The sequence below is a fragment of the Orcinus orca genome, chromosome 6 (assembly GCF_937001465.1).
Source record: "Orcinus orca chromosome 6, mOrcOrc1.1, whole genome shotgun sequence".
In the NCBI taxonomy this organism is placed as follows: Eukaryota; Metazoa; Chordata; class Mammalia; order Artiodactyla; family Delphinidae; genus Orcinus; species Orcinus orca.
The window spans coordinates 103,427,527-103,450,952 of record NC_064564.1 but is presented as its reverse complement, the minus strand read 5'-3'; the positions used below and the strand labels follow the sequence as shown (position 1 = coordinate 103,450,952).

General features: G+C 43.4%; 1 protein-coding gene across 6 annotated transcripts in view; it reads left to right on the top strand.

The window, feature by feature from the left end:
• Positions 1-23,426, top strand: part of ASTN2 (astrotactin 2) — a 917,697-nt gene that overhangs the window by 575,655 nt on the left and 318,616 nt on the right. For all 6 annotated transcript variants that reach the window (XM_049711017.1, XM_049711016.1, XM_049711015.1 and 3 more), the window contains one exon: positions 14,457-14,623. In XM_049711017.1, the coding sequence (XP_049566974.1) occupies positions 14,457-14,623 (167 nt within the window). The remainder of the gene's footprint in view (positions 1-14,456; positions 14,624-23,426) is intronic.

Here is a 23,426-nt window from a genome sequence, read left to right as displayed (position 1 = left end):
GTAGGCTAGTGAAGATACCTCGTGTCGTGCCTGGCCTGCAGTAGGTGCTCAGAGCCTTTGAATTTCCTTTCTCGTGTCTTCAGTAGGAGTGTGTTGAACCTGCACAGATGGCTGGCATGTGGGGAGAATGGCCTGTTGGCATTTCACTGGAACTCAAGCTAAAATGCAACAACATAACCAGACATTTTATTACATTCCAAAAATATTTACCAAGCATTGAATATTGAGTGAGAATAGTCATAATACCTAAACTTTTATAACAGTGGACATTTTACCCCGTACCAGGCACTAGGTAACGGACATTAAATGTCTAACTTTTTATTTCCCCCACAGGCATTCTGTTGAGTAGATATAATTAGGCTCATTTCACACTGAGAATATTGAGAGTCCAAGTGTTAATGAAGTGACTGATATTACACAGCTAGTTAAATGGCAACACCAGGTGGGGTTCCTGCCTGACCCCAGAGTGCACACGGGGTGTCTTCCTCCCCTGTGCTGGGCACTGGGGCGGTGCTGACAGGCGGAAGCTGTGTGTGTTACATTCTCTGCCCTGAAATAGCACGTAGGCTCAGAGGGAGACAGTCTGTGAACCAGCAACCATCCCACCTGGCAGTACGAAGTTTGTACCAGAAGAATAATTAATGTGGGAGAGAAGGAAAAATGATTCTTGCTGACTCCAGGCATCAAAAGGAAGTCAGAACCTCTACACAGGGACGTCTCATGGCACCAGGCGTTCCTAGCAACACCTAGGAGGCCGCTGTTTATTATCAGGTCCATTGTAAAATGGGGAAACCAAGATCAGAAAGGTGTGGTGACTTGCCCGAAGTCACACAGCTAGGAAGTAGCAGCGTCTGGACTAGACTTCCTTTCTTTCTGTCTCCTCGGCATCCTTCTGCTTCTTGAGCTCATGAAGGGATCCACAGAGGGGGGCTGTGTGAGCTGTAACTTAGAGGATACATACGGTTCTTTAGAAAGAGGAGGGCAGGCCCGGAGGAGGGCAGAGCACGGACAGAGGTACTGAGGTCGGACCCTGCCTACAACAGGCAGCGTTGGGCATTGGCCCAGGTGGTTTCCAGATGCGGGTGGAAGGACAGATGAGGCAGGGTGGTGCTTTGGGCAGCGTGCCTGGGAGCTTTCCTCGGGACTGAGGCAGGCGGGCTCTGCCTTCTCCACTCGGGTCCGAGGCCCTCTGGTGGTGCCGGCAGCTGCAGACAGACACTACGCAGGGCTATTATTGATCCCTGGAATCCCTTTTTGCATGCCAGCACCCTCCCTCCATGTCAGCTTTGCAGCCCAGCACAGATTGAGCGGCAGCTGAATTGACATGAGTTGATTAAAACTCCCAGTAATTATGGGCTCTCGACCGGCCCGGTTGTCCAAATCAATGTCAGCAGTAATAGACAGGCCCTGTTGACAGATTGAGGCTGAGCGGGAGGGGGCGGGGGCCGGGGAGCTTTCCCCACTCACTCCCATTCCTGGCGGTGCTCCAGAGGCCTCCTGGGATAAGGAGCAGCGGGCTCACGCAGTCGCTAATCAACGGGGCGGTTCTTAGGAAAGGACTCAGCGCATGGGATGCTCACTAACCTCGCCAGCAAAATGGGTGTATCTCAGAGGCGCCTCTGAGTTTTGTTGTGGGGATTTGTAGAAATAGCATATGGGAAATATGCAGCCCATGGGAGGTGCTCGATAAATAGCCATTTCATTTCCTTCCTTGCTTCCTTCCCTTCCTCTTCCCAGGATTCTGTATCTGATCTGTGCACCCAAGACTATCCTGCCAGCATCCTCTCTGAGTCCCCTCGTTAACTCATCATAGGGACCTTCCCATAAGGTGCTCAGAATCCTTGTGTAGCCCAAGCCAGTCTGAACCGCTTGTGACATCACAGGCAGGCCGCCTCCATGTGGATCAGGGGAAAGAGCACCTCATTGACAATTTAGGGAATCTTCAGTGGTGGGCACAGCCTGCCTCTCCCTTGCTGTGTGACCTTAGGCAAGTCACTTGGCCTCTCTGGGCTTTAGTTTCCTCATCTGAAGTGTGAACAGGATGATATTGGTCCTACCTTAGCGTTGATGGGAAAAGCAAAAGCTGCCTGTGGCGGTGTTCTGCCTCCTCTCCACATGTAATGGGTCTCCTTCCATTGCTTTCAGAATGTATTTCCTATGTGGGGGAAAGTAATGAGCTATCCACAACAGGAGTTACCGCTTTTTGAGCACCTGCCATTGTGGCAGGTCTGGGGCAGGTACCTGATCTAGTTTGGTTCTCTCACAAGCCCAGAGAGGCAGGAGTGACTCTTTCCAGTGGAGAGATGTGGAAACCAAGGCTCAGGGAAGCCAGGGCACACAGCGAGGAAGTGGTTTGGCCGGATTTCACTCGCAGCTGTGGGGATGCTGTGTAGCTGCCAGCGTGCTCAGCCTTTCATTCACGCCTAAGCTCACAGTTGCCGTTGTCTCGTTTAATCTTGACCGTGATCTTATGGGGCAGTGCTACTGTTAGGAAGCAGCGCTCTTCCCAGGAGGTAGTACTATCATTCCGCTTCCATTGGCAATGAGAGAGAAAGCAAACGCTTACAGAGCCCTTGGAGGAGGACAAAGCTTTGCCCGTGGTTAGGCAGGTTTGGAGGCATCCTTGTGATTTCTTAAAGTGCGCTCCCTCAATCAAAGGAAATTCTCCATTTTCTTCTGAAATACTTTAGACCTAGTTCTCCCCTTTTCAAGATCCATAGTGGCTTTGGTACAAACCCAAGCAGCTCAGAGCTAAAAGGCTTCTCCAACTTCCTATTGCCCAATTCCTTCATCTTACAGCAGAGGAAACAGACTCAGAGGGTGGGATGCGCTTGCCTGAAGCCATCCAGCGAGTCAGAGACCGACGCCAGGCAGAACTGGAACTCAGCGCTCTGGAGAGCCTTTCCCATGCATCTAGAGGGCTGGCTAGGATCTCGCTTCTTATCTCCAGCATCCCATCTGCCTCCCGCTTCCACTTTGAGGACAGGCTCAGAGAAGCCTCGCGATGAGCTCAAGGTGACAGCGAGTACGAGGCTGGGTCTAAGCTGGAGCTCTTTCCATTACCCCATGCTTCCTGTCAGGCCCCAGGTTGTAGAGGAGAGTAGAGGTACCACATTCCTGTCTCCCAGGGCCCAGGGAGGGGCAGGGCTCATCCTCCAGCACCACTGGGAAACCCCCCAGGCTTATTCACTACATTTGTCAATCCGGCCCCAGGAAAAGTTACTCTGTTTTGCAAGTTGGTTGTTTTTCCTTCTGCTTAGAACAGCTGGTCCACCTTCTAGACTTGGGGGGTGGGGTGGTAGAACAGCTCATTACAAATTTTGTGCTGGGAGCAATTTGCATTCCATAATTAATGAACATTAAAATGCATAATTACAAACAGAAACAAATGGCTTGGTGCTGATGAAAAGTCAGGCTGGGAAGGAGCCAGAGGCACAGGGGATGGAGGAGGAGGCTGAAGAGAGCAGGGTAGGGCCAGCCTGTGCCGGAAACAGCTGGGAATCCCCCAGTTGCCTCCCCTCCACCTGCTAAGATCCTTAAGGCTTTAAGCCTTAGGGACCCAGGCCCAGGGTCTTCCTGTGGGTTCTCTTCTGAGATGGGGCAGAATGGGGGCTGTGAAGCTCTGGAGCCCAGCGGACCTGAGTTAGATCCCAAGCTCTCTCACCTACTTACTATAAAGCCTCAGGCAAAGGAGCAACACTCCAGGGATTGGGGTTATTCTCAGCTGGACCTGCCCCCTTTCTCCTACCCACTCCTTGTCCCCCAGAGCCCACCTCCCAAGGCTCCTTGTGTGAGCTCTAAGAAAGTACTTGGAGATAACTGAATCCACTTACTTCAGTAATCTCTTCAAAGTAGCAAGTCAAATCACTTATTCCTCTGCCAACAACCCTCCAGTGCCTTCCAGTTATACTTGAATAAGCTTGAGATGCCTTCTCATGACAGAGCCCGGGGTCAGTACCTTTTTTTGTATAAAGGACCACATAGTAAAGATTTTAGGCTTTGCAAGTCACATGTGGTCCTTTTGTGTGTGTGTGTCTCATATTCTTCTTTAAAAATCAAACAAAACAAACAAACAAAACAACTTTAAAAATGTAAAGAGACATTTTTAGCTCTGGGGCTGTGCAAAAATAGGCTGTGGGGGGGAGTGGAGTTCTTTTCTCTGTTCCACTAAAAACAACTAAAAACTCTGCAGGTTATATATAAAACAAACTGTGAGAAGTGGAGAGAGGAGAAGGCGGCAGACCAGTTAGGGATTTTGAGACACGAGGAAGGACATGGTGGTCATTCCCTGGGTTTTATTTTTGCCTCATAGGTCCCAAACTTGGAGCTCAAGGAGACAGCAGCTCAGAAAGGCTGATAGATAAAGACACAAACAAGCGAACAAAAAGAAAAAAAAAAGCCTGCTTTCTTAAGGCAAAGTATCAGGAAAAGGGCAGCTGACCAAGATAGAAAATTTTAGGTGCTAACCATTCTATTCAGGCCAAACATCACAGAAAATTATAATAATACTAACAAGGATAACAACATGCCTCCTCCCCCACCCATGCTAATAAAGGCCAAGGAGGGAACTAGATGCCATCCTTTGCAGGCTGTACTGAGACCATCTGCCAACCCAGTTCCCCCTCCCTGCTGGGGTGGTGTCAGACAAGGTCAAGTAAGGAGCCAGGACTTTAATCCCCACTGAGAGGTAATGAGCAACCCTCCTACCCCCATCCAAGGTCCATCCAGTGTCAGTGGAGACTAAATAAAGAGCCTGGACTTCACCCCAACCTTCAGTAATAGGGTACTCTTCCCCTCCCTGCTGAGGTACTGCCAGAGGAGGCCTAGTAGAAAGTCAGGACCATTGACCATTGATCAGTAGTGATGAAACCAACCCCCACCCCACCAGATGGTGTCAGTGGGGAACAGTAAATCAGCACACCTAACCATTCCCATCCAGGAAACTATCAGTGGAGTCCTAATAGGGAGTCAGCTTCCCACCACCCCCCGGCAGTAATGAGGACCCTTCCCTCTTGGGTATCAGTGGAGGCCAAGTGGGGAAACTGGGATTCTGCCTCCCCCTGACAATAACAAGGTGTGTCTCCCCTTTCACCTGCTGGAGCAGTGTCAGAAAAAGCCAGATGTAGAAATATATATTTAAGATTCAGAATTTTAAAAATAATATAACATAATGTCCCAAATATCTAGGTTTCCATTGGGAATCACTTGTCATACCAAGAATCAGGGAGATCTCAAGCAGAATGAAAAGAGACAACCAGTAAATGCCGCTACCAAGATAACAGAGATATTAGAATTATCTGACAAATATGTTGGAATAGCCATCATAAAAATGCTTAAGCAAGCAATTATACGCACAAATGGAAAAAAAAAATCTCAGCAAAGAAGTAAAAGATATAAAGGAGAAGCAAATGGAAATTATGTAACTGAAAAATACAATAATTGATTTACAAAATGCAGTGGATTGACTCACCAGCAGAATGGAGAGGACAAGGAAATAATCAATGAACTGAAAGATAGTACAGTAGAAATTACCCACTCTGAACATCAAGAGAAAATAGATTGGAAAAGAAAATGAACACAGTCTCATGGGCCTGTGGGACTGTGAAAAAAGATCTAACATTTGTGTCATTGGGGGCCCAGAAGAAGAGAAGAAAGAGAGCAGGACTAAAAAAGTACTCAAAGAAATTATGGCTACAAACTTCTAATTTAGCAAAATGACTCATTCTACAGATTCAAAAAGCTGAGCAAACTCAAGGATAAACACAAAGAAATCCACACCAACACATCATAGTCAAATTTCTGAAAATATCTTTAGTTTTTCAAAAGAAAAAACCTTATTAACAAGGAGAGAGAAATGACATCTATAGGGGAAACACAATTTGAATGATGGTGGAATTCTCATAAGAAATCATGGAGGCCAGAAGGAAGTGGCACAACATTTTTCAAGTGCTAAATGAAAAAGAGCTGTCAATGCAGAATCCTGTGTCCAATAAAATATCCTTTAGAAATGAAGGAGAAATGAAGACATTCTCAGATGAAGGAAAACTAAGAAAATGTTGTCACCTGCAGACTTAGTCTAAATAAATGGCTAATGAAAGTTACCAAACAAAAAGGAAGTCATAAAAGAAGGGATCTTGGAACACTGGGAAGGAAGAAAACACAGTTAGCAAAACTATAGGTAAATGCATTAGACCTTCCTTCTCCTCTTGAGTTATCTTCATTGTGTTTGATGGTTAAAGCCAAAATGATAGCAGTGTCTGATGTGATTCTGAATACAGTCCACCCAATATCCCCAGGTTTCATATCCACGGATTGCACCAACCTCTGATGTAAATTTCCCAGCTGGTTGAATTTGTGGATGGGAAACCTGCAGTTGTGGAGGGCTGAGTGTATTTATTGCACCAGGCCATATGAGGGACGTGAGCGTCGATGGAGGTTGGTATCTGTGTGGACTCCTGGAACCAATCTGCTATGGATACCAAGGGACAACTGTATATTCAGAGGAATATTTAAGAAAATTATGTTATAAATGGGAGAGGATAAAGGGACATAAAGAGAAGTAAGCTTTCTTTTTTAAATAATTTATTTGTTTTTATTTTTGGCTGCATTGGGTCTTCGTTGCTGCATGCTAGCTTTCTCTAGTTACGGTGAGCAGGGGCTACTCTTCATTGCAGTGCACGGGTTTCTCATTGCGGTGGCTTCTCTTGTTGCGGAGCATGGGCTCTAGGTGCGTGGGCTTCAGCAGTTGTGGCATGCAGGCTCAGTAGTTGTGGCTCACGGGCTCTAGAGTGCAGGCTCGGTAGTTGTGGCACATGGGCTCAGTTGCTCTGCGGCATGTGGGATCTTCCCAGACCAGGGCTCGAACCCGTGTCCCCTTCATTGGCAGGCAGATTCTTAACCACTGCACCACCAGGGAACTCCCAAGAGAAGTAAGCTTTCTACACATCACTTAAACTGGTAAAATAATGGCACCAGTACACTATGGTAAGTTATGCATACTAGAACGACCACTAAAAACTTTACAAAGAGATGTACCCCAAAATATTATAGATAAATTAAAAAGAATTTCTAAAAAATGTTCAAGTAACCCACAGGAAGGTAAGGCAAGGAAAGCAGAGAAATGAAAAGCAGAGATGAGAAAACAGAAAGTAAAGCAGTGGACTTAAGTTCTAAGCTATCAATAATCACATTAAATGTAAGTGATCTAAATACACAAATTAAAGACAGAAATTGGCAGAGTGGGTTAAAAATCATGACAAATATATGCTCTCTACAAGACATTCACTTCACATATAATGATTTAGGCAGGTTGAAAGTAAACAGATCAGAGAAGACATATACATAGCAAACAAAAGCTGGAGCAGCTGTATTAATATCATATAAAGTAGGCCTTAGAGCAAAGAAGGTTATCAGAGAAGGACACTGTATAATAATGAAAGGGCTGTCCACCAGGAAGACATAGAAATCATAGATATTTATGCATCAGACAACAGAGCTGCAAAATGTATGAAGCAAAAACTAATTGAACTGAAAGGAAAAGTAGACTAATCCACAGTTATAGTTGGATCCTTCCACACCCCTCCCCCCACAACTGATACAAAACTTAGACAGAAAGTAGCAATGTTATAGATTAGGTTAGTAACACCTCCAACCAAAAGGATCTAGTTGACATTTATAGAACACTCTGTGCCGCAACGACAGAATGCTCATTCTTTTTAAGTACCTATGGGACATGTACTGAAATGGACCATATTCAGGGCCTTGGTAAAAGGCTCAACAAATTTAAAGAATTTAAATCATACAGAGTGTGTTCTCCAGCCACCACAGAATCAAACTAGAAAGCAATAACAGATAACAGAAAAATCTCTAAATACTTGGAAACTACACAACACATTTCTAAATAATGCATGGGTTGAGAGGAAGTCTCAAGGGCAATTAAAAATACATTGAACTGAATGAAATAAAAATAGAGTATATCAAAACGTATGGGACACAGCTAGCACAGTAATTCATCTTTTCCTTAAAGTAAAAGTCTTTATATTTAATGAGGAGGAAATTTATAGCCATAAATGCATACATTAGATAAAAAGTTTCAAATTAATAATCTAAGTTCCCCACCTCGAGAACCTACAAAAAGGAGAACAAAAGAAGCTCAAAGCAAACAGAAGAAAGGAAATCAATGCAATTGAAAACAGAAAAATAGATAAAGTCAATGAAACCAAAAAAAAAAAAAAGAAGATTCTTTGAAAATGTCAAGAAAATTGAAAAAAGATAAACAAAATAGCAAGACTTTTAAAGAAAAGAAGAGGGAAGACACAAGTTACCAATATCAGGAATGAGACAGATAATATCACTATAGACCCTGCAGATGTCAAAAGGATTAATAAAGGAATGTTACAAATAGCTATACACACATATATTTGACAACCTAGATGAAATGGATCAATTCCTTGAACAATGCAAAATATCACGTCACCCAATATGAAATAGATATTTGAATAGCCCTACAACTACTAAGAAAATTGAAATTGTAACTTAAAAACTCCCCCAAAAGAAATCTCTAAGCTTGAGCAGTTTCACTGGAGATGTAAACCTCAGTGTAAGTCTCACGCTTCATACAAAAATTAACTTGAAGTGTATCACAGAATTAACTGTAAAACATAAAGCTATAACACTTCTAGAACACACACATACACACACACGAGAAAATATTTGAGATTTGAGCTTGGCAAAGACTTCTTAGATTCCAAGATATAGATTTTATGATACATAAAAGAGAAAATAACTTGGATTTCATCAAAATTAGAAACATTTGCTCTGTGAAAGCTCAGTTGAAAAAGATGAGAAGACAAATTACAGAGTGGGAGAGAAAATATTTGCAAACTGCAGATTTGACAAAAGTCTAGTGTCTAGACTATATAAGGAACTTCCAAACCTTAACAATTAAAAACAAACAATCCAATTAGAAAATGAAAAAAAGACACTGAGAGACATCTCACTGAAAAGGATATAAAGGTGGAAAATAAACACAAAAGATGTTCAGCATCGTTAACGATTAGAGACATACAAATTAAAACCACAGTGGATGGGCTTCCCTGATGGCACAGTGGTTAAGAATCCGCCTGCCAATGCAGGGGACACCGGTTCGAGCCCTGGTCCGGGAAGATCCCACATGCCGCAGAGCAACTAAGCCCGTGCACCACACCTGCGCTCTAGAGCCTGCACTGTAGAGCCTGCGTGCCACAACTACTGAAGCCCGCGCACCTAGAGCCTGTGCTCCGCAACAAGAGAAACTGCCGCGGTGAGAAGTCTGCACACCTCAACGAAGAGTAGCCCCCACTTGACGCAACTAAAGAAAGCCCACGCACAGCAACGAAGACCCACCACAGCCAAAAATAAATGAATGAATGAGTGAAAAAACACAGTGGAGGTATTATTACACACCTGTCAGGATGTGTAAATAAAATGAAAAATATTGACGACATCAAATGCTGATGAGGATGTGGAGAAACTGGATCGCTCATGTTTTGCTGGTGGGGATTTAAAATAGTACAACTGCCCTGAAAAAGTGTGGCAGCTTCCTAAAAATATTAAACATGTAACGACCGTACAACCCAGAAATTATACTCCATGGCTTTTTTTTCCCCAGAGACATGAAAATGTATGCCCACACAAAAACTTGCACATTAACGTTTGTAGCAACATTATTCATAATAGCCAAGAACTGGAAACAACCCACATGTCCTTCATCAGGCAAACAGTTAAACTATAGTCCATCCATAGCATGGCATAATACTCTGCAATATAAAAGGAACTAAATATTGATACATGAAGACACCTGGATGAATATGAGAATTATGCTAAGTGAAAAAAAACCCTAAAAGGTCACAAACTATATGGTTTTATTTATGTAACATTCTTGAAATGACAACATTATAGAAATGGAGAGCATATTAGTGGTTGCCAAGTATTAAGGAAGGGAGTCAAGTGAGCAGTGGGTATGGCTTTAAAAAGGCAAGAGGAGGAATCTATGTAGTGATGGAAATGTTTTGTATCTTGATTATCAATGTATATATCCTGGTTGTCATATTTTGATATAGTTTTGCAAGATATTACTATTGAGGAAAACTGGTAATAATCTGGATCTCTCTGTATTGTATTATTTCTTACAGTTGCATGTGAATCTATTATAAGCATCTCAAAATTGTGATATATATATAACTAAAAAAAAAAAAAAAGCACAGGCCTCTAACTGGATTTGGCCTAGAGACCATAGTGTGCCAACTTCTGGCTTAAGTGATTTGGTCACTTTCTATGTCTCACCCCTTGCCTTGTGCCAACATTGCTTTCCCCTGTCTCACGGAGCTTCAGCTGCATTGGCTTCCTCTGTTCCATGGACAGGCCAACACTGTTCCTGCCTCAGGACTTTCATACGTGCTGTTCCTTCTTGGATAACTCTTCCCACTTATACTCACCTGGGAGATTCCACTTATTATTCAGGCTTAGTTCAAGTGCTCAATGTATGCCTCCTTTATCCCCGTTCACTTTTTATCATGTTGCACTTTTGTTGTACTTTTTACTCTATGAAATAATCATTTTACTTCTTGTTAATCATTTGTCTTCTCCCTAGAATTTAAGCCCCATGAGAGCAGGGTCTTGCTTGTCTTCTTTACTACTGCATGTCCAGCACCCAGCATCTTTGCTTAGCACTGAGTAGATGTTCAATATACATTTGCTAAATGGTCCAAAGAAGGACTCATATGGATGAGAAAGAAAAGATAAACAGATAGTGCCAGTTAGGTTTTATGGGAGGGAATGGGTTCATTCATTTATCATTTGTTCCACTTACCCATTCATTTATCCTTCATTTATTGAGTGCCTATTGTGTGCCAGGTTCTGAGCCAGATTCTTGGGTGTTTTTTTTTTTGGTTTTTTTTTTGCGGTACGCAGGCCTCTCACTTGTGGCCCCTCCCGTTGCGGAGCACAGGCTCCGGATGCGCAGGCTCAGCGGCCATGGCTCACGGGCCCAGCTGCTCCACGGCATGTGGGATCTTCCCGGACTGGGGCACAAACCCGCGTCCCCCGCATCGGCAGGCGGACTCTCAACCACTGTGCCACCAGGGAAGCCCCAGAGCCAGATTCTTTAGGTTGTTTTCTCATAGGGTCACCAGAAATGCCTCCCAGAGAGGCATTCTTATTTCCGTCTTACAGATGAGAAGCCTGAGGCTGTCTTTGAGGTGAAGCACTTGCCTAGATGCTCAGCGTCAAAGGCCTGTGTGCAATTCAAGACTAACATCAGTCCTACTGGTCCTGTCTTCAAGGTGTTGCCTCCATTTAAGGAAGAAAAGCTGAGGCCCAATTAGGTTCAAGGTCACCGGGCGTGTGAGTGGTGTACCTGAGAAGAGTTCTGATCTTCCTCTCTCTAGTACACCAGAATCTCCGTTTTGCCCCAATGACATTCATCTCTTTCCTCTAAGAAGACATCCCCGACCCAAGCCTGCCTACTCCAATATTCCCCAATCACATTTGCAGAATTTCCATTTTCCCATTCAAGTTATACTGTGCTTCTTCATGTTTGCTTTGTAACTAGTGCTCTGTCTGACAGATATATGTATTTCTCATTTCTCAAACCAGATCCTAAGCTTCTTAATCATACCCAGAACGACAGCTACCATTTGCCAAACACTGTGCGAAGCACTTGTTACATTTATCTCACTTTATTAGTTATCTTTTGCTATGTAACAGATTATCCCCAAATTGGGCATCTTAAAACAAAAAGCGTATATTATCTCACACCATTTTTTTTTTTTTTTTTTTTTTTTTTTGCGGTACGCGGGCCTCTCACTGTTGTGGCCTCTCCCGTTGCGGAGCACAGGCTCCGGACGTGCAGGCTCAGCAGCCATGGTTCACGGGCCCAGCCACTCCACGGCATGTGGGATCTTCCTGGACCGGAGCACGAACCCGTGTCCCCTGCATCGGCAGGCGGACTCTCAACCACTGCGCCACCAGGGAAGACCCTCACACCATTTTTAAGGATTAGAAATTTAGGAGTGGCTTAGCAAACTGGGTGGTTTAAGAAAATAGAAATGTATTTTCTCAAGGTTCTGGAGGCCAGAAATCTGAAATCAAGATTGTCAACAGGGTCTTCCTCCCTCAAAGGGCTCCAGGGGAGAAAGCATCCTTGTCTCTCCAGCTTCTGGTGGCTGCAGCACTTGGTGACTTGTGGCCACATCACTCCAATCTGCGCTCTATCCCCACGTGGTCCTTTGCATGTGTGTAATCTCTCTGTGCCTCTTTTTTATAAGGACATTTGTGACAGCATTTAGAGCTACCTAGATAGATAATCCCCATTAGTCTCCTCATCTCAAGAGCTTCAATATAATTACATCTGCAAAATAACGTTACCATAGAAGGTAACATTCACAGGTTCCGAGGGTTAAGATGGGGACGCATCTTTGGGAGCCATTATTAGCCCTGCCACAACACCTCATAGGTTTGCCATAAGGATTAACTACGTTAAATTAGATACAGTGTTTAGATTATGCCTGGAATATAGAACATATTGTTTTAAAGAATAAAAGTGGTAGGGAATCAGTGGGGGGTGGAAAGAACTGTGAGTAATACCCCGCCCCAGATATCTCCTGTTACCTGGTGAGAAGGTCAGCCCTTCCTTCCAGCACTCACCCCTACATCTCTGCAGACAGATGACCCAGCCCCAGGTACCAGCACACAGCTCCCAATGACCCCATGACTAGGTGCCTTTCTGTCTGACAGTGAGTGTTCTGAGACAAGCAGGGGCCTCCTCTAAGCTTGTATTAATATGTACAGCACTTCACTCCCATAGAAAATTTATTTTTCTTTTTAAGCACAAAATGTAGCCAGTTTTATAACCTTTCTGCAGCTTGACAAAGGCCATTTATAACCAACTCTCTCTGTCACCCTTCCTGGTGCCAGTCTCAAATGTCTTGAAGAACTCTCTCGTGCATCTGTAATTATGAATTCTTCTTAGGCAAAATGTAATTTCTAAGAGAGATGACCTTTTTTGGTTATTGTGGTTTTTGTAAATTAATTTTGGGGTGTGTGTTTTGTTATTGATGTTGTTCAGGATGACGGCTTGGGGAGGGGACGAGGGAGCTGGTTGGGAGGAGAGGAACGTTGGGAGGGCGTTTTAATCAGCGATGTCCAGTGATAGATGAGGAGGGCCGGGCTCTGGGTGTTAATCTTAGTGGACAGGAAATGCCAGCAGGGTGACTGAAATTAAAACCTAGTACCTCATTTTCTCTCCCAAACGCAGGAGAATTGGAACTTCTTCTCCATCTGCTGGACTGGAGATGAGCTCAGCCTCATCAAATGATGGGAAACTAAATTAAATAACTAGGTGGTTCTACCGAGGGTATAAGAGCTTCCATTTACGGAGCACTTAGCAGGTACACCCTTAGCTGGGCACACCAGAAGAGCATTCGACTGAGGTCACTCAAGGTTGGAATTGTTGAGCTTTTAAGGGACCAGAGGGCAACCCGTTTGGTTACCTGGAGGAAAGTTCACATGGCCTGGCAGAGGGTTTGATATCATCTGCAGAGGACCTTGGCTGTCAGCTTTAGGAAGATTCGCTTTGTTGTTGTTTAGAATTCATTTATTTATTTAAGCTGGGGAGTGATGTTACTTAGAAATATCACTCTGGAGACCGTTAGGAGGATGGTATACAGCAGGCCAGACTGCAGGCCAGCAGACTGTGTAGGAGGCCTTTGTGAAGATGCAGGAGTCTCATTTAGGACTTCAGGTACTAGGATGGAGAAGAGGAGACACATTCAAGACAGGAAGGAAGAGAACTCACATTTGATGAGTACCAAATTTCATGCCAAATTCTGAAGTAAGTTATGCAGCCCCTGTGGTCCAGCTTAAGCTTGACAACAAATCCACAGATGCAGGTGCTAGGCTCGTTTAACAGATGAGGAAGTTGAAGCTCAGAGAGGATGAGTAACTTGCCCCAGATCACACAGGGAGAAGGGGAAGATCTGGAACTTAAACTCATATTGGTAAAAGCTCTTTAAAATATATCTGGCTGCCTCCCATGGTGACCCTATTGGACAATAATAATAAACACAATAATGATGATGATCCCAGCAATATTAGTATTCATAGCAGCTCACTTTTGCTGTATGGTTGCCGTATGAGCCACAGGGTTCTAAGTACTTTGCACACACTGTCTCCCTTCATTCTCCTAATTTTACAAGATAGATATTGACAAAAGCTCCATTTTACAGGTGGGCACACTGAGGTTCAGAGAGGTAAAGGAATTTATCCAAGGCCACACAGCTATTAGGGGGTCAAATGAGACTTTGAACCTGTCTCTACAGTCCCGACACCTGCCCCTTTTCAGAAGGTGGGAGGAGAGGGCGTGATGAGACCCTCCACTTCTTCAGCTGTAACCGCCCTTTTGCTGTCTCTCTGAGCAGTGCCCTGAGGAGCTAAGGCCCATGAAGGACGGCTCCGGCTGCTATGACCACTCCAAAGGCATCGACTGCTCCGATGGCTTCAACGGCGGCTGCGAGCAGCTGTGCCTGCAGCAAACACTGCCTTTGCCCTACGATGCCACCTCCAGCACCATCTTCATGTTCTGCGGGTGAGTCTCTGTCCCCGAGGCCCGGCCTCTCCCTTCACAGCAGTGGGAGGGATGCAGGAAAAAGATCAGGAACTACAGCCTGGCCCAGCTGGGACTGACCTTCAATGAAATGGCCTTTCTTCCTCTGCTTTTTCGGCCCAAGAGGAAAAAGGCAACAATATAACCTTTGGTTGGGGGTTGAAAAGAAGAATGGAAGAAGAAAAATAAATAATTGATTAGTGGTTATGACAAATGGAATCCTTGCTCAGGCTACATCCTAGGGTCATGATTTTTTTCTGCAAAAGTCTCTTGCCCCTTCTGCATCACCCTGTAGCCACGGTCAGTGTATTTTGGAGACAAAAGCAGGCACCGTGAAGGTGTCCCTGAGAAACCAGGAGGTGTGGTGCTTAAGAACACGGGCTTAGCCTGGGCTTTCAACTTTCTTTCTGCAGAGATTAAGCAGTGCCAAGTTCAGAGGTTACCCCCTCTTTGTCCTAATGCCCCTATCAATAATGATAATTAATTGGGGGAGCTGAGGTGGAAAAGAAACAATGCAGGCAAAGCTCGAAGTTCTCGCTCATGCTAAGAAATCAGCTGAGTTTTAAACTTAGTATGAGACTGAAAGAGGGGGTCACGTTAGGACCAACTTGCTGGGTGACCTGGGACAAGTCATTGTCCCTCTCTGGGCTGCAGTTTGACGACTTGTGAAATGAGATCTTCGGACAACGACGCCTAATAGTTGTTCCAATTTATCTTGTTCTCCTTGTTGAAAAAGTCTGCAGTGGGAGTTACCTCTGCCATGGAGAGCTTCTAGCATAGCATTTGGTCCTCAGCCGTCACTCAAGAAAATGGCAGCCTTTTTTCTTCTCTTCATTGCCTTTCTGATGATGTCTTCATATTAGAAAATTTGCTCATTTTTTGACATTCTGTGACTCAGAGAAATAATTCTTTGCTTGTGCAAGATGGTTGGTCATTGAAGGGTGCTCAGTGCTTTACTAAGATAGAAAAGCAGAATAAAGTGTAAACAAACTTTTCAGTCCTGCGTATTACGAAAGAGGAGGTGGGGGAATGTGTATGGGTTTAATCTCAGTTTAACAGAAAATTAACTTTACCTGCATGGTTCTAGTCGATGGGGTCTGGTTTTCCTTCTGCGGCTAATTTCAGGGTCTCCCCACCCCAGCCCCAGTTACACTGGGTGCTGCAGGCGCCCTTGAGCCGTTGTTAAAGCAACTTGCCGGAGGCCCTAGATATGTATCAGTCGGATAAATAAGACATAAAGTATTGTATGCAGATGTGAACTTATAGGGTCTCTCCTCAGTTTAAGTGACTGCAGGGCAGTGTTGAATAAATTATGCGTGGGCTTAAATCTGAGACTTGAATAGTAAATCAGCTGTGTTCTTATCATTGTTATTGCACTTGGGGGGAGAAGTGTCCTTCTGTTGCAAATTATAGTAACAGCAGGGGCAACGGCAGTAATGGATTTTGACTTAGAAACTGTTACCACCGTTCATCCCTAGCCCACGGCAGCAGTCCAGGGGAATCAGTAGACTTGGGTTCTAATCCTAACTCTACCTCTAACTTTCTCTTAAACATGAGGCAACTCTCAGGACCCCTGAACTTCAATTTCTCCATCTCTAAAATTTTAATAATATCTACATTAACATACTGATCTTTGTGAAGATTGCAAAGTACATTTATTACTCCGTTCAGGTTAAGTAATGTGCCCAGGGTCACACGGCTGGTAATGTAGCTTACCACCTCTCGCTGTGTGACCTTAAGCAGGGTACTTAACATCTCTATGCTTCAGTTTTCTCATCTGTAGAAAAGATGATAATAGCATCTCTCTATAGAGTTGCTATGAGGATTAAATGCATTACATTAATTACATCACAGTTTACATTACTATTTCTAAAGTCCTTTGGAACAGTGCCCTGCACAGAGTTAGCACTAGTGTGTATTTGTTAAATAAAATAGCTAAAGTGAGTGATAGTAATGACAACAGCCCTCCACTTGCTCAGTGACCTGAGGTGCTCAACCTCTTAGTTTCCGGGTCTGTGAGACACGGACAAACTAACCTTCCCTATCCAGAAAGGTCTCTTAAAGTTTTAAGTTAGACTGAATTGGGAGAGGGTGCTATGAGCTGTTGAAGCTCGTCCAAATGCTGATAAACAGGACAAAAAAAACGAGACTAAAACCCAGGTCTCCTTAAACCAGCTGCAATGTCAACATGCTTTGAAAATTGTCTATTAAGGATGCAAATGAGAAGTTAGCCACACTTGTTAGAAGCACTGTAAACAAAACCATTAGCAGGTACTTGTGTGAAAGTTGGTCTAGAGAAGTGGCAGGCTACTGAATTAAACAAGGAAAACAAACCCTCCTCCAGGGGACTTTGTCGACTTGCTCAGAGCTCTGTGCCTTTTCTGAAAGTTTCCTGGGTAGCACAGGTTTAATAAACCTATTTGCAGGCAGGTTAATAATAGCAGCTAACACTTATTAAGCACTTCCTACATGCCATGACTGTGCTAAGTACTTTGATGACATTAGCCCGTTGAATTCTCATACCAACTCTACAAGGGAGGTACTAGTATTATGATCTCGATTTACTGTCAAGAAAACCAGGCACAGAGGGGCTCAGTGACTTGCTCAAGGTCACACAGCTAAATAAATAGGGGCGTCGAGATTGAAACCCAGTCCACGGGGCTCCAGTATTAGTCAAAACAAATCTGATATCATCCCTGGCCTCTGGCCACTCCCGGCCATGTGGTTTTGAGCAAATCACTAGACATCTCTGAGACTCTTGTTTCATGTAGAATCAGATGTGATTGCAGCAGCATTGTGAGAGTTAATTGAAATCACATGTGCATAGAGGCCAGCACGTGTAAGCACTCACTAAATGGTAGCTATAATTAGTCTGATAGCTATAAAGCCATCTCATTTAATCCTCCAATGACTGAATTGTATGTCCTGTTTCCTGTTCTATCTCCAGCACATTAGAACAGTGCCTGACACATAGTAGGTGCTCAATTAATAATTGTGAAATTAAGTTCCTCAATTGACACGGCTAAGGAAGTTGTTCGCAGTCTGGCCTTTTCAGCTGTATTTCCAGTTACGTCCCTATTCCTGAATTAGGCATCTTGGCTTCAGCTTCTGGAGTGTTCAGCATTGTTTCCTCTGCTTCTCCTCCTCTCTTCCCCCCACTACCCCCCATTTGTCCGTGGCCCTTTAGCTTAAATGCTCTGTTTCATCTTCAAGTCTTGGTATAGATCTTAACCTTCTTCAGCCAGTCTTCTCTGAGTCCCAAGAGAAGTCCAAAAGTGAGATGTGTAGTTACCGTGGAGCTGGGTGTATAATGCCTTGCCCTTTCAAATGGATACCATTTAAATGTTGGCTTAATATTTATCAAATCTTAATATTTAGAGGAAAGACTGTTTTTCTTGTCTTATATTAGTTTGTTTTTTTGTGTGTTTTTTCTTTTCTACCCATAGGGCCTTCTTACCAGGGAAGGGCCATTGACATTTTGTCTCCAATTCTAATTTATCCCAGTGAAATCTTGACACCTCTTGCAGACTGGACCGCTGGCTGGCTGTTCTGGTTGTCAGCCCTAGTCAGGTCAAGTTCCTCAAAACTGAGTAAAGCATCCTTTCTCTGGAGTCACACAGCCCCCCACCCCAAGCTTCTCACTGTCGCAGCCTCACTGCTGTGTTGACTTACCTGCTTTCCTGCCTGGTCCCTGTCACACTGCAAACTCCTCATGAGCAGGGACTAGGTCTTAATCACCTGTGTGTCCCCGTTGTCACTGCTTGCCCAAGAACTTTTTCAAAGCCATAACTGTCGAATTAAAGAATTCATCCACCTAAGATTTGCTGCCCCAACTCTGTGCCTGGTCTTTTGTGGGGTGATAAGAATGCAAAGAAGCATTGAGTACAAGTCCTTGCCCACCAGGGGCAAAGTGGACTCTGAGGACAGGTGTTTGAGCCTCACTTGGTCCTGATTGCTGTTGATAGACTATAGGTAACAGTAGGATAAGAGAAGCAGGTGGATTTGAGATAGATTGAAAAGGTCATTGTATACTAAGATGAAACATTTAGAATGAATCTTATGGGTGAGGAAGCATTTCTTCTCTCCAAGACCCACACAAGTTACCTAGCAACCAAGTTTGTTTCATTTGTACAAGTGTTTACAGCATATACCGCGCATTCTTCCAAGAGAAGTTAATATTATCCACATGAATCCAACCTATAAAAAATGGATAATATAAAGATATGACAGGACGGATCAGAGCCATTTGTAAGGAGAGAAAGGGAAAGGGAGAAAATGGTTTCAGGAGCCTGAAATGGGAGAATTACTCAATGTGAGATAAATTGAGCACTGTTTGTCTTGGCAACCAAAGAAAGCAGAAAAAAACATGGTGGATTATAGAGTTGTCCTTGCTTGAGAAAAGGAAGTTTGCAGTTTTGGGGGGTTTTGCTTTGCTTTGTTTTGTTTTCCAGAGGATGTACTCCTTTTCCTGACATAATTTGCTAAGAGAGATGTTTCCTATATATACCTATATAAGAAGTAGTGAACAATGCCATCAACAGTTTTGAAGTTTCAGTCTTTCTCACATCATTTAGAGGAGAAAACTGAGGCCCAGAAGGGTCTCACAGCCAGTGAGGAGGTGAAATTGGGATAGAAGATGTCCCAGGCTACTCTATTCTAATCTGAATATATTGAATATACTTAAATATAATTTACTTTAAAGTGCAGTGAAAATGTATGTAAAAATACGGACTCAAAGAGCACATCCAGCCTCAATAGTCCTTGCTAGGCTATCTGTTTAATGTCATTTTTATATGATTTTAGGAGGGAGAGGAGATAAATACATGTGTTTAATAGCCATTGTTAACTGGAAGCCTCTTATTTTCATTGCCAAAGCTGAAATTGGCTCTAATAATGGAAAACACTGACCTAGAGAATGCAGACAGAGACTTTAACTTTCACTGTCAGTAACTAGTTGCAGAGGTATGGGGGATATTCACTCACGCACTTGTTTTGTTGTAGTTTCAAGTTTTAGGCTAGGCCTGACCTCTGACCTCTCCGACTGCTAATGGAAAGATGGGGCTTTACCGCTCAGAGTGGACGTAGAATGTGCGCTTGCCAGCTTCTTGTCACAAAAGTACAACCTTGCACTCTCAGCTGTTTGAAACATTTGCAAGAGCTCAGGTGCGAGACATACTCACAGACAACTGATGGAAGCACGCAAGGTCCAGACATTCATTCAGACAGGTGTTTTCATATGTGGGTCCTGTGAAACATTAGTTCCATGAGATGCTCAAAGACAGAAAAAGGGAAGTTCCAGTGGTCAAGCCCACATGGAAGGTCTGCCCTCTAGAACTGGCTCTTGAAGGTTCACAGGGCACCTGAGGATAATAAAAGCTCTAAGTCCTGCAGTGGTCAAACATATCATATTTTGTTGGTTCTAAAGTGCCCAGATTTTTCCACATTTTAACATTTTTGAAATTAGGATGTATTTTACTATCGATGGTTTGACAGAGTTTAATTAAAAATTGTTTTTTCTTTCTTAGTGTTAGGTGAAATGCTAGTGTTTCTTATAGGTGTTGAGGGTCTTAGAGTAGATAAAATATTTTATATAATTTAGCCCAAGGTTCTCCATGGCATTCCCTTCCCTTCCCTTCCTTTTCCTCTCCTTCCTTCTTTTCTGAAGAATACTCTTGAGTATGTTACCTTCAAAATGGCTTTTCTAGAAACTAACTTTTTCCCTTGAGTGAAACCTGCAGACAGAGGCCACTCTGACAAGAGTTTTACTAATCTTCACGCTGGTTAATGTTGGCACAGTCCTGAGAACCTTCATGAGAAACATTAGTGGGGTCCATGTGGCTGAAGGCCTTAACTGCTAGGTCACAGAGGGCCCTGGTCCTGATTGACCCCAGAGTGGGATTTCTTACAGGTGTCAGGAACAGCAAAGCTGAGAAAACGCCTGCTTGCTTCTCTCTTGCCTTGGTGGTAGGATGCTAAGATTCATCCCTAACCTTAGTCCAAGTCCATGTGGTATGCAGTTTCTTGAGCTCTTCTTACCCTTAACTTTGCTCTATTCTTTTTTTTTTTTTTTTCCTGGGATTTGATTCCCTTCCCCATTTAAAAAAAAAGTTTCTAGTCTATGCATTTCATTACATAATTGTATTGATTCCATAGCCATTGAGGAATGAATGAATGTGCAGGTAAATACGTGAATAAATAACTAAATACCCTGCCTTGAGAATGTGTATAAATGCCATTTCTCTTAGGCCCCAGTTTCTGTTTTTTGAAGAACAAGCAGATTGGAAGCAGTCATTTGTGCTGAAGTGGAAGGAGCCCTAGATTTGGAGGAAGAAGAGCCAAGTCCAGGTCCTGGCTTTTCCAAAGCGCTCGTGTGATCTTGGTCAAGGGATTTAAAATGCCAGTCCTCAGGGTCCTTGGTGGCAATGTCAGAATGAAAGTACCCATCTCATGACATTGCTGTAAGGATTAAATAAAACATGCTCTTGGCTAAAAATGTATAAGATTTTGTGGTACGGGCTCTGAATCCCCATCCAATTCTAGTATTCTCTGTAATGTGATGGGTGTGTTCAGGGTAACACATTCACTGCCTTCAGCTAAAATGCCCAGTTTGTATCTCTGTACTTATTTTATGTTTTTCATTTTGGCATATATATAAATATAGTTTCATGCAGATCTTGGCTGGTTTCCTGTGAGCCTACACTCTTTAGAATTTCTGTAAGAAAATCTCCCAGACGACAGAATGTTCTAAAGGAGCTGTATAATTATGTCGCATGGTACAAAAATAAGATTAAAAAAAAAAAAAATAGAAACCAACAACTAAATAGACCTTTGCATAAATCATCCTGTGCCCTGAGGTGGCTTGGGGGAAAGAGTTGCTCACGTTTTAAAACTCAAAGGTTCATTTGCATTTATGAGTTCTCTCTCTCTCTCTCTCTCTCTCTCTCTCTCTCTCTCTCTCTCTCTCTCTCTCTCTCTCCTTCTCTCTCCCCCTACATCTCTAAGGGTCTTACTAAGCGAACCCAGCCTTTTATCTCCCTTCCTTCCTCTCGTGCTGAGCCACAGTCTTTTCTCACCCCCAGGCAAAAGAAAATCACCATGCATCTACAGTTGTAATATGGCTAAAGTCGTACACACACATACACACACATTCATATACACACTTCTTGAAATAGGAACTCCAGGTTTAATTCCTAGCACCACCATTGCCAAGGTATATCTCCATGGGCAAGTCACTTCACTTCTCTAAACTTCAGTTTTCTTATTTGAAAATGGGAGCAACAGCTCCTTGTGAAGGTTGTATATTAGTTTCCTAGTGCTTCTGCAATGCATTACCACAAACTTAGTACCTTAAAACAATACATATTTACTATTTTATGGTTCTGGAGGGCAGAAGTTCTAAAATCTAGGCATCGGCAGAACTTCAAGGCCGGAGACATAGTCTCTGTGTCTGCTTGTCTGTCTGTCTCTTTCCTCTGCTTCCAAGTTATATCTCCTTCTCTGATCCTGTCACTCTTCTCTACCTCATATGCTCCTATAAGGACCCTTTTGATTACATTGAGTCCACCCAGGTAATCCAGAATAATTTTCCCATCTCAAAATTCTTAACTTAGGGCTTCCCTGGTGGCGCAGTGGTTGAGAGTCCGCCGGCCGATGCGGGGGACGCGGGTTCGTGCCCTGGTCCGGGAAGATCCCACATGCCGCGGAGCGGCTGAGCCCGTAAGCCATGGCCGCTGAGCCTGCGCGTCCGGAGCCTGTGCTCCGCAACAGGAGAGGCCACAACAGTGAGAGGCCTGCGTACCGCAAAAAAAAAAAAAAAAAAAAAATCAGAAAAGGGTAACTCTGTTGGCTTTAAGAAATCTGGATCTAGAAAGAGGCCAGCAACTAAGATCTGAGAACCACTGGAAGTAAATGTACATTCTCTGGGAAGTGTAAATTGGCTAATAGATGAAGCAGCAATCATAGGTAATACTAGCATAATCACAGTAACATTAATCATCATCGTCACAGTAGCTGATGCATTAATTGGCCACTACATCAGAGATATTATTTTATCCTTTATGTAAGTTATCTCTAATTCTCACCTCAGCCCTATGATAAGGATCATTATTATCCCCATTTCATCGATAATGACACTGAGGCCCAGGGTAGTTAACAGACTTGATCAGGGTCACACAGCTGGGAAGTGGTACAGCCTCTATTTGATCACAGCTTTAAGTAGATCCAGAATCTGAACTTGACATTTTGTGCCTCCTTTAGGTAAGGGGGCCTGGAATGTCAATAAATTCACCAAAGTAGAAATTATACAAGCTACATTCTCAGACTAGACTGTGATAATATTAGATATTAACAGCAATCTATCTAGCATATGAATCTATATATTTGGGAATTACAAAAAGCAACCTTCTAAATAACACTTGGGTAAATAAAATCAAACTGAAATGATCACCTCTTTAGCAATGAGCAGGAGCTGGAAAGCTGCATATCAAACTCATGGAATAGAGGCAAAGCAGTAGTCAGAAGCTCCATGACATTTACTAAGAAGAAAGAAAGACCGAAAATAAACAAATGAAGCATTCAACTCCAGAAGCCAGAAAAAGAGTTATAAAACAAACTCAGAGAAATCAGCAGGAAGGAATTAATACAAGTAAAAGCTGAAATAAATGAAATAGAAAAAAAAAAGGAGCCTTGCCAATAAAATGCAAAAGCTTCTTCGAAGGAGAGAGAGAGAACACAAACACATTAGTAATGAGCTAGGGGCATAACCATAGAAGCACAGAAGATAAAA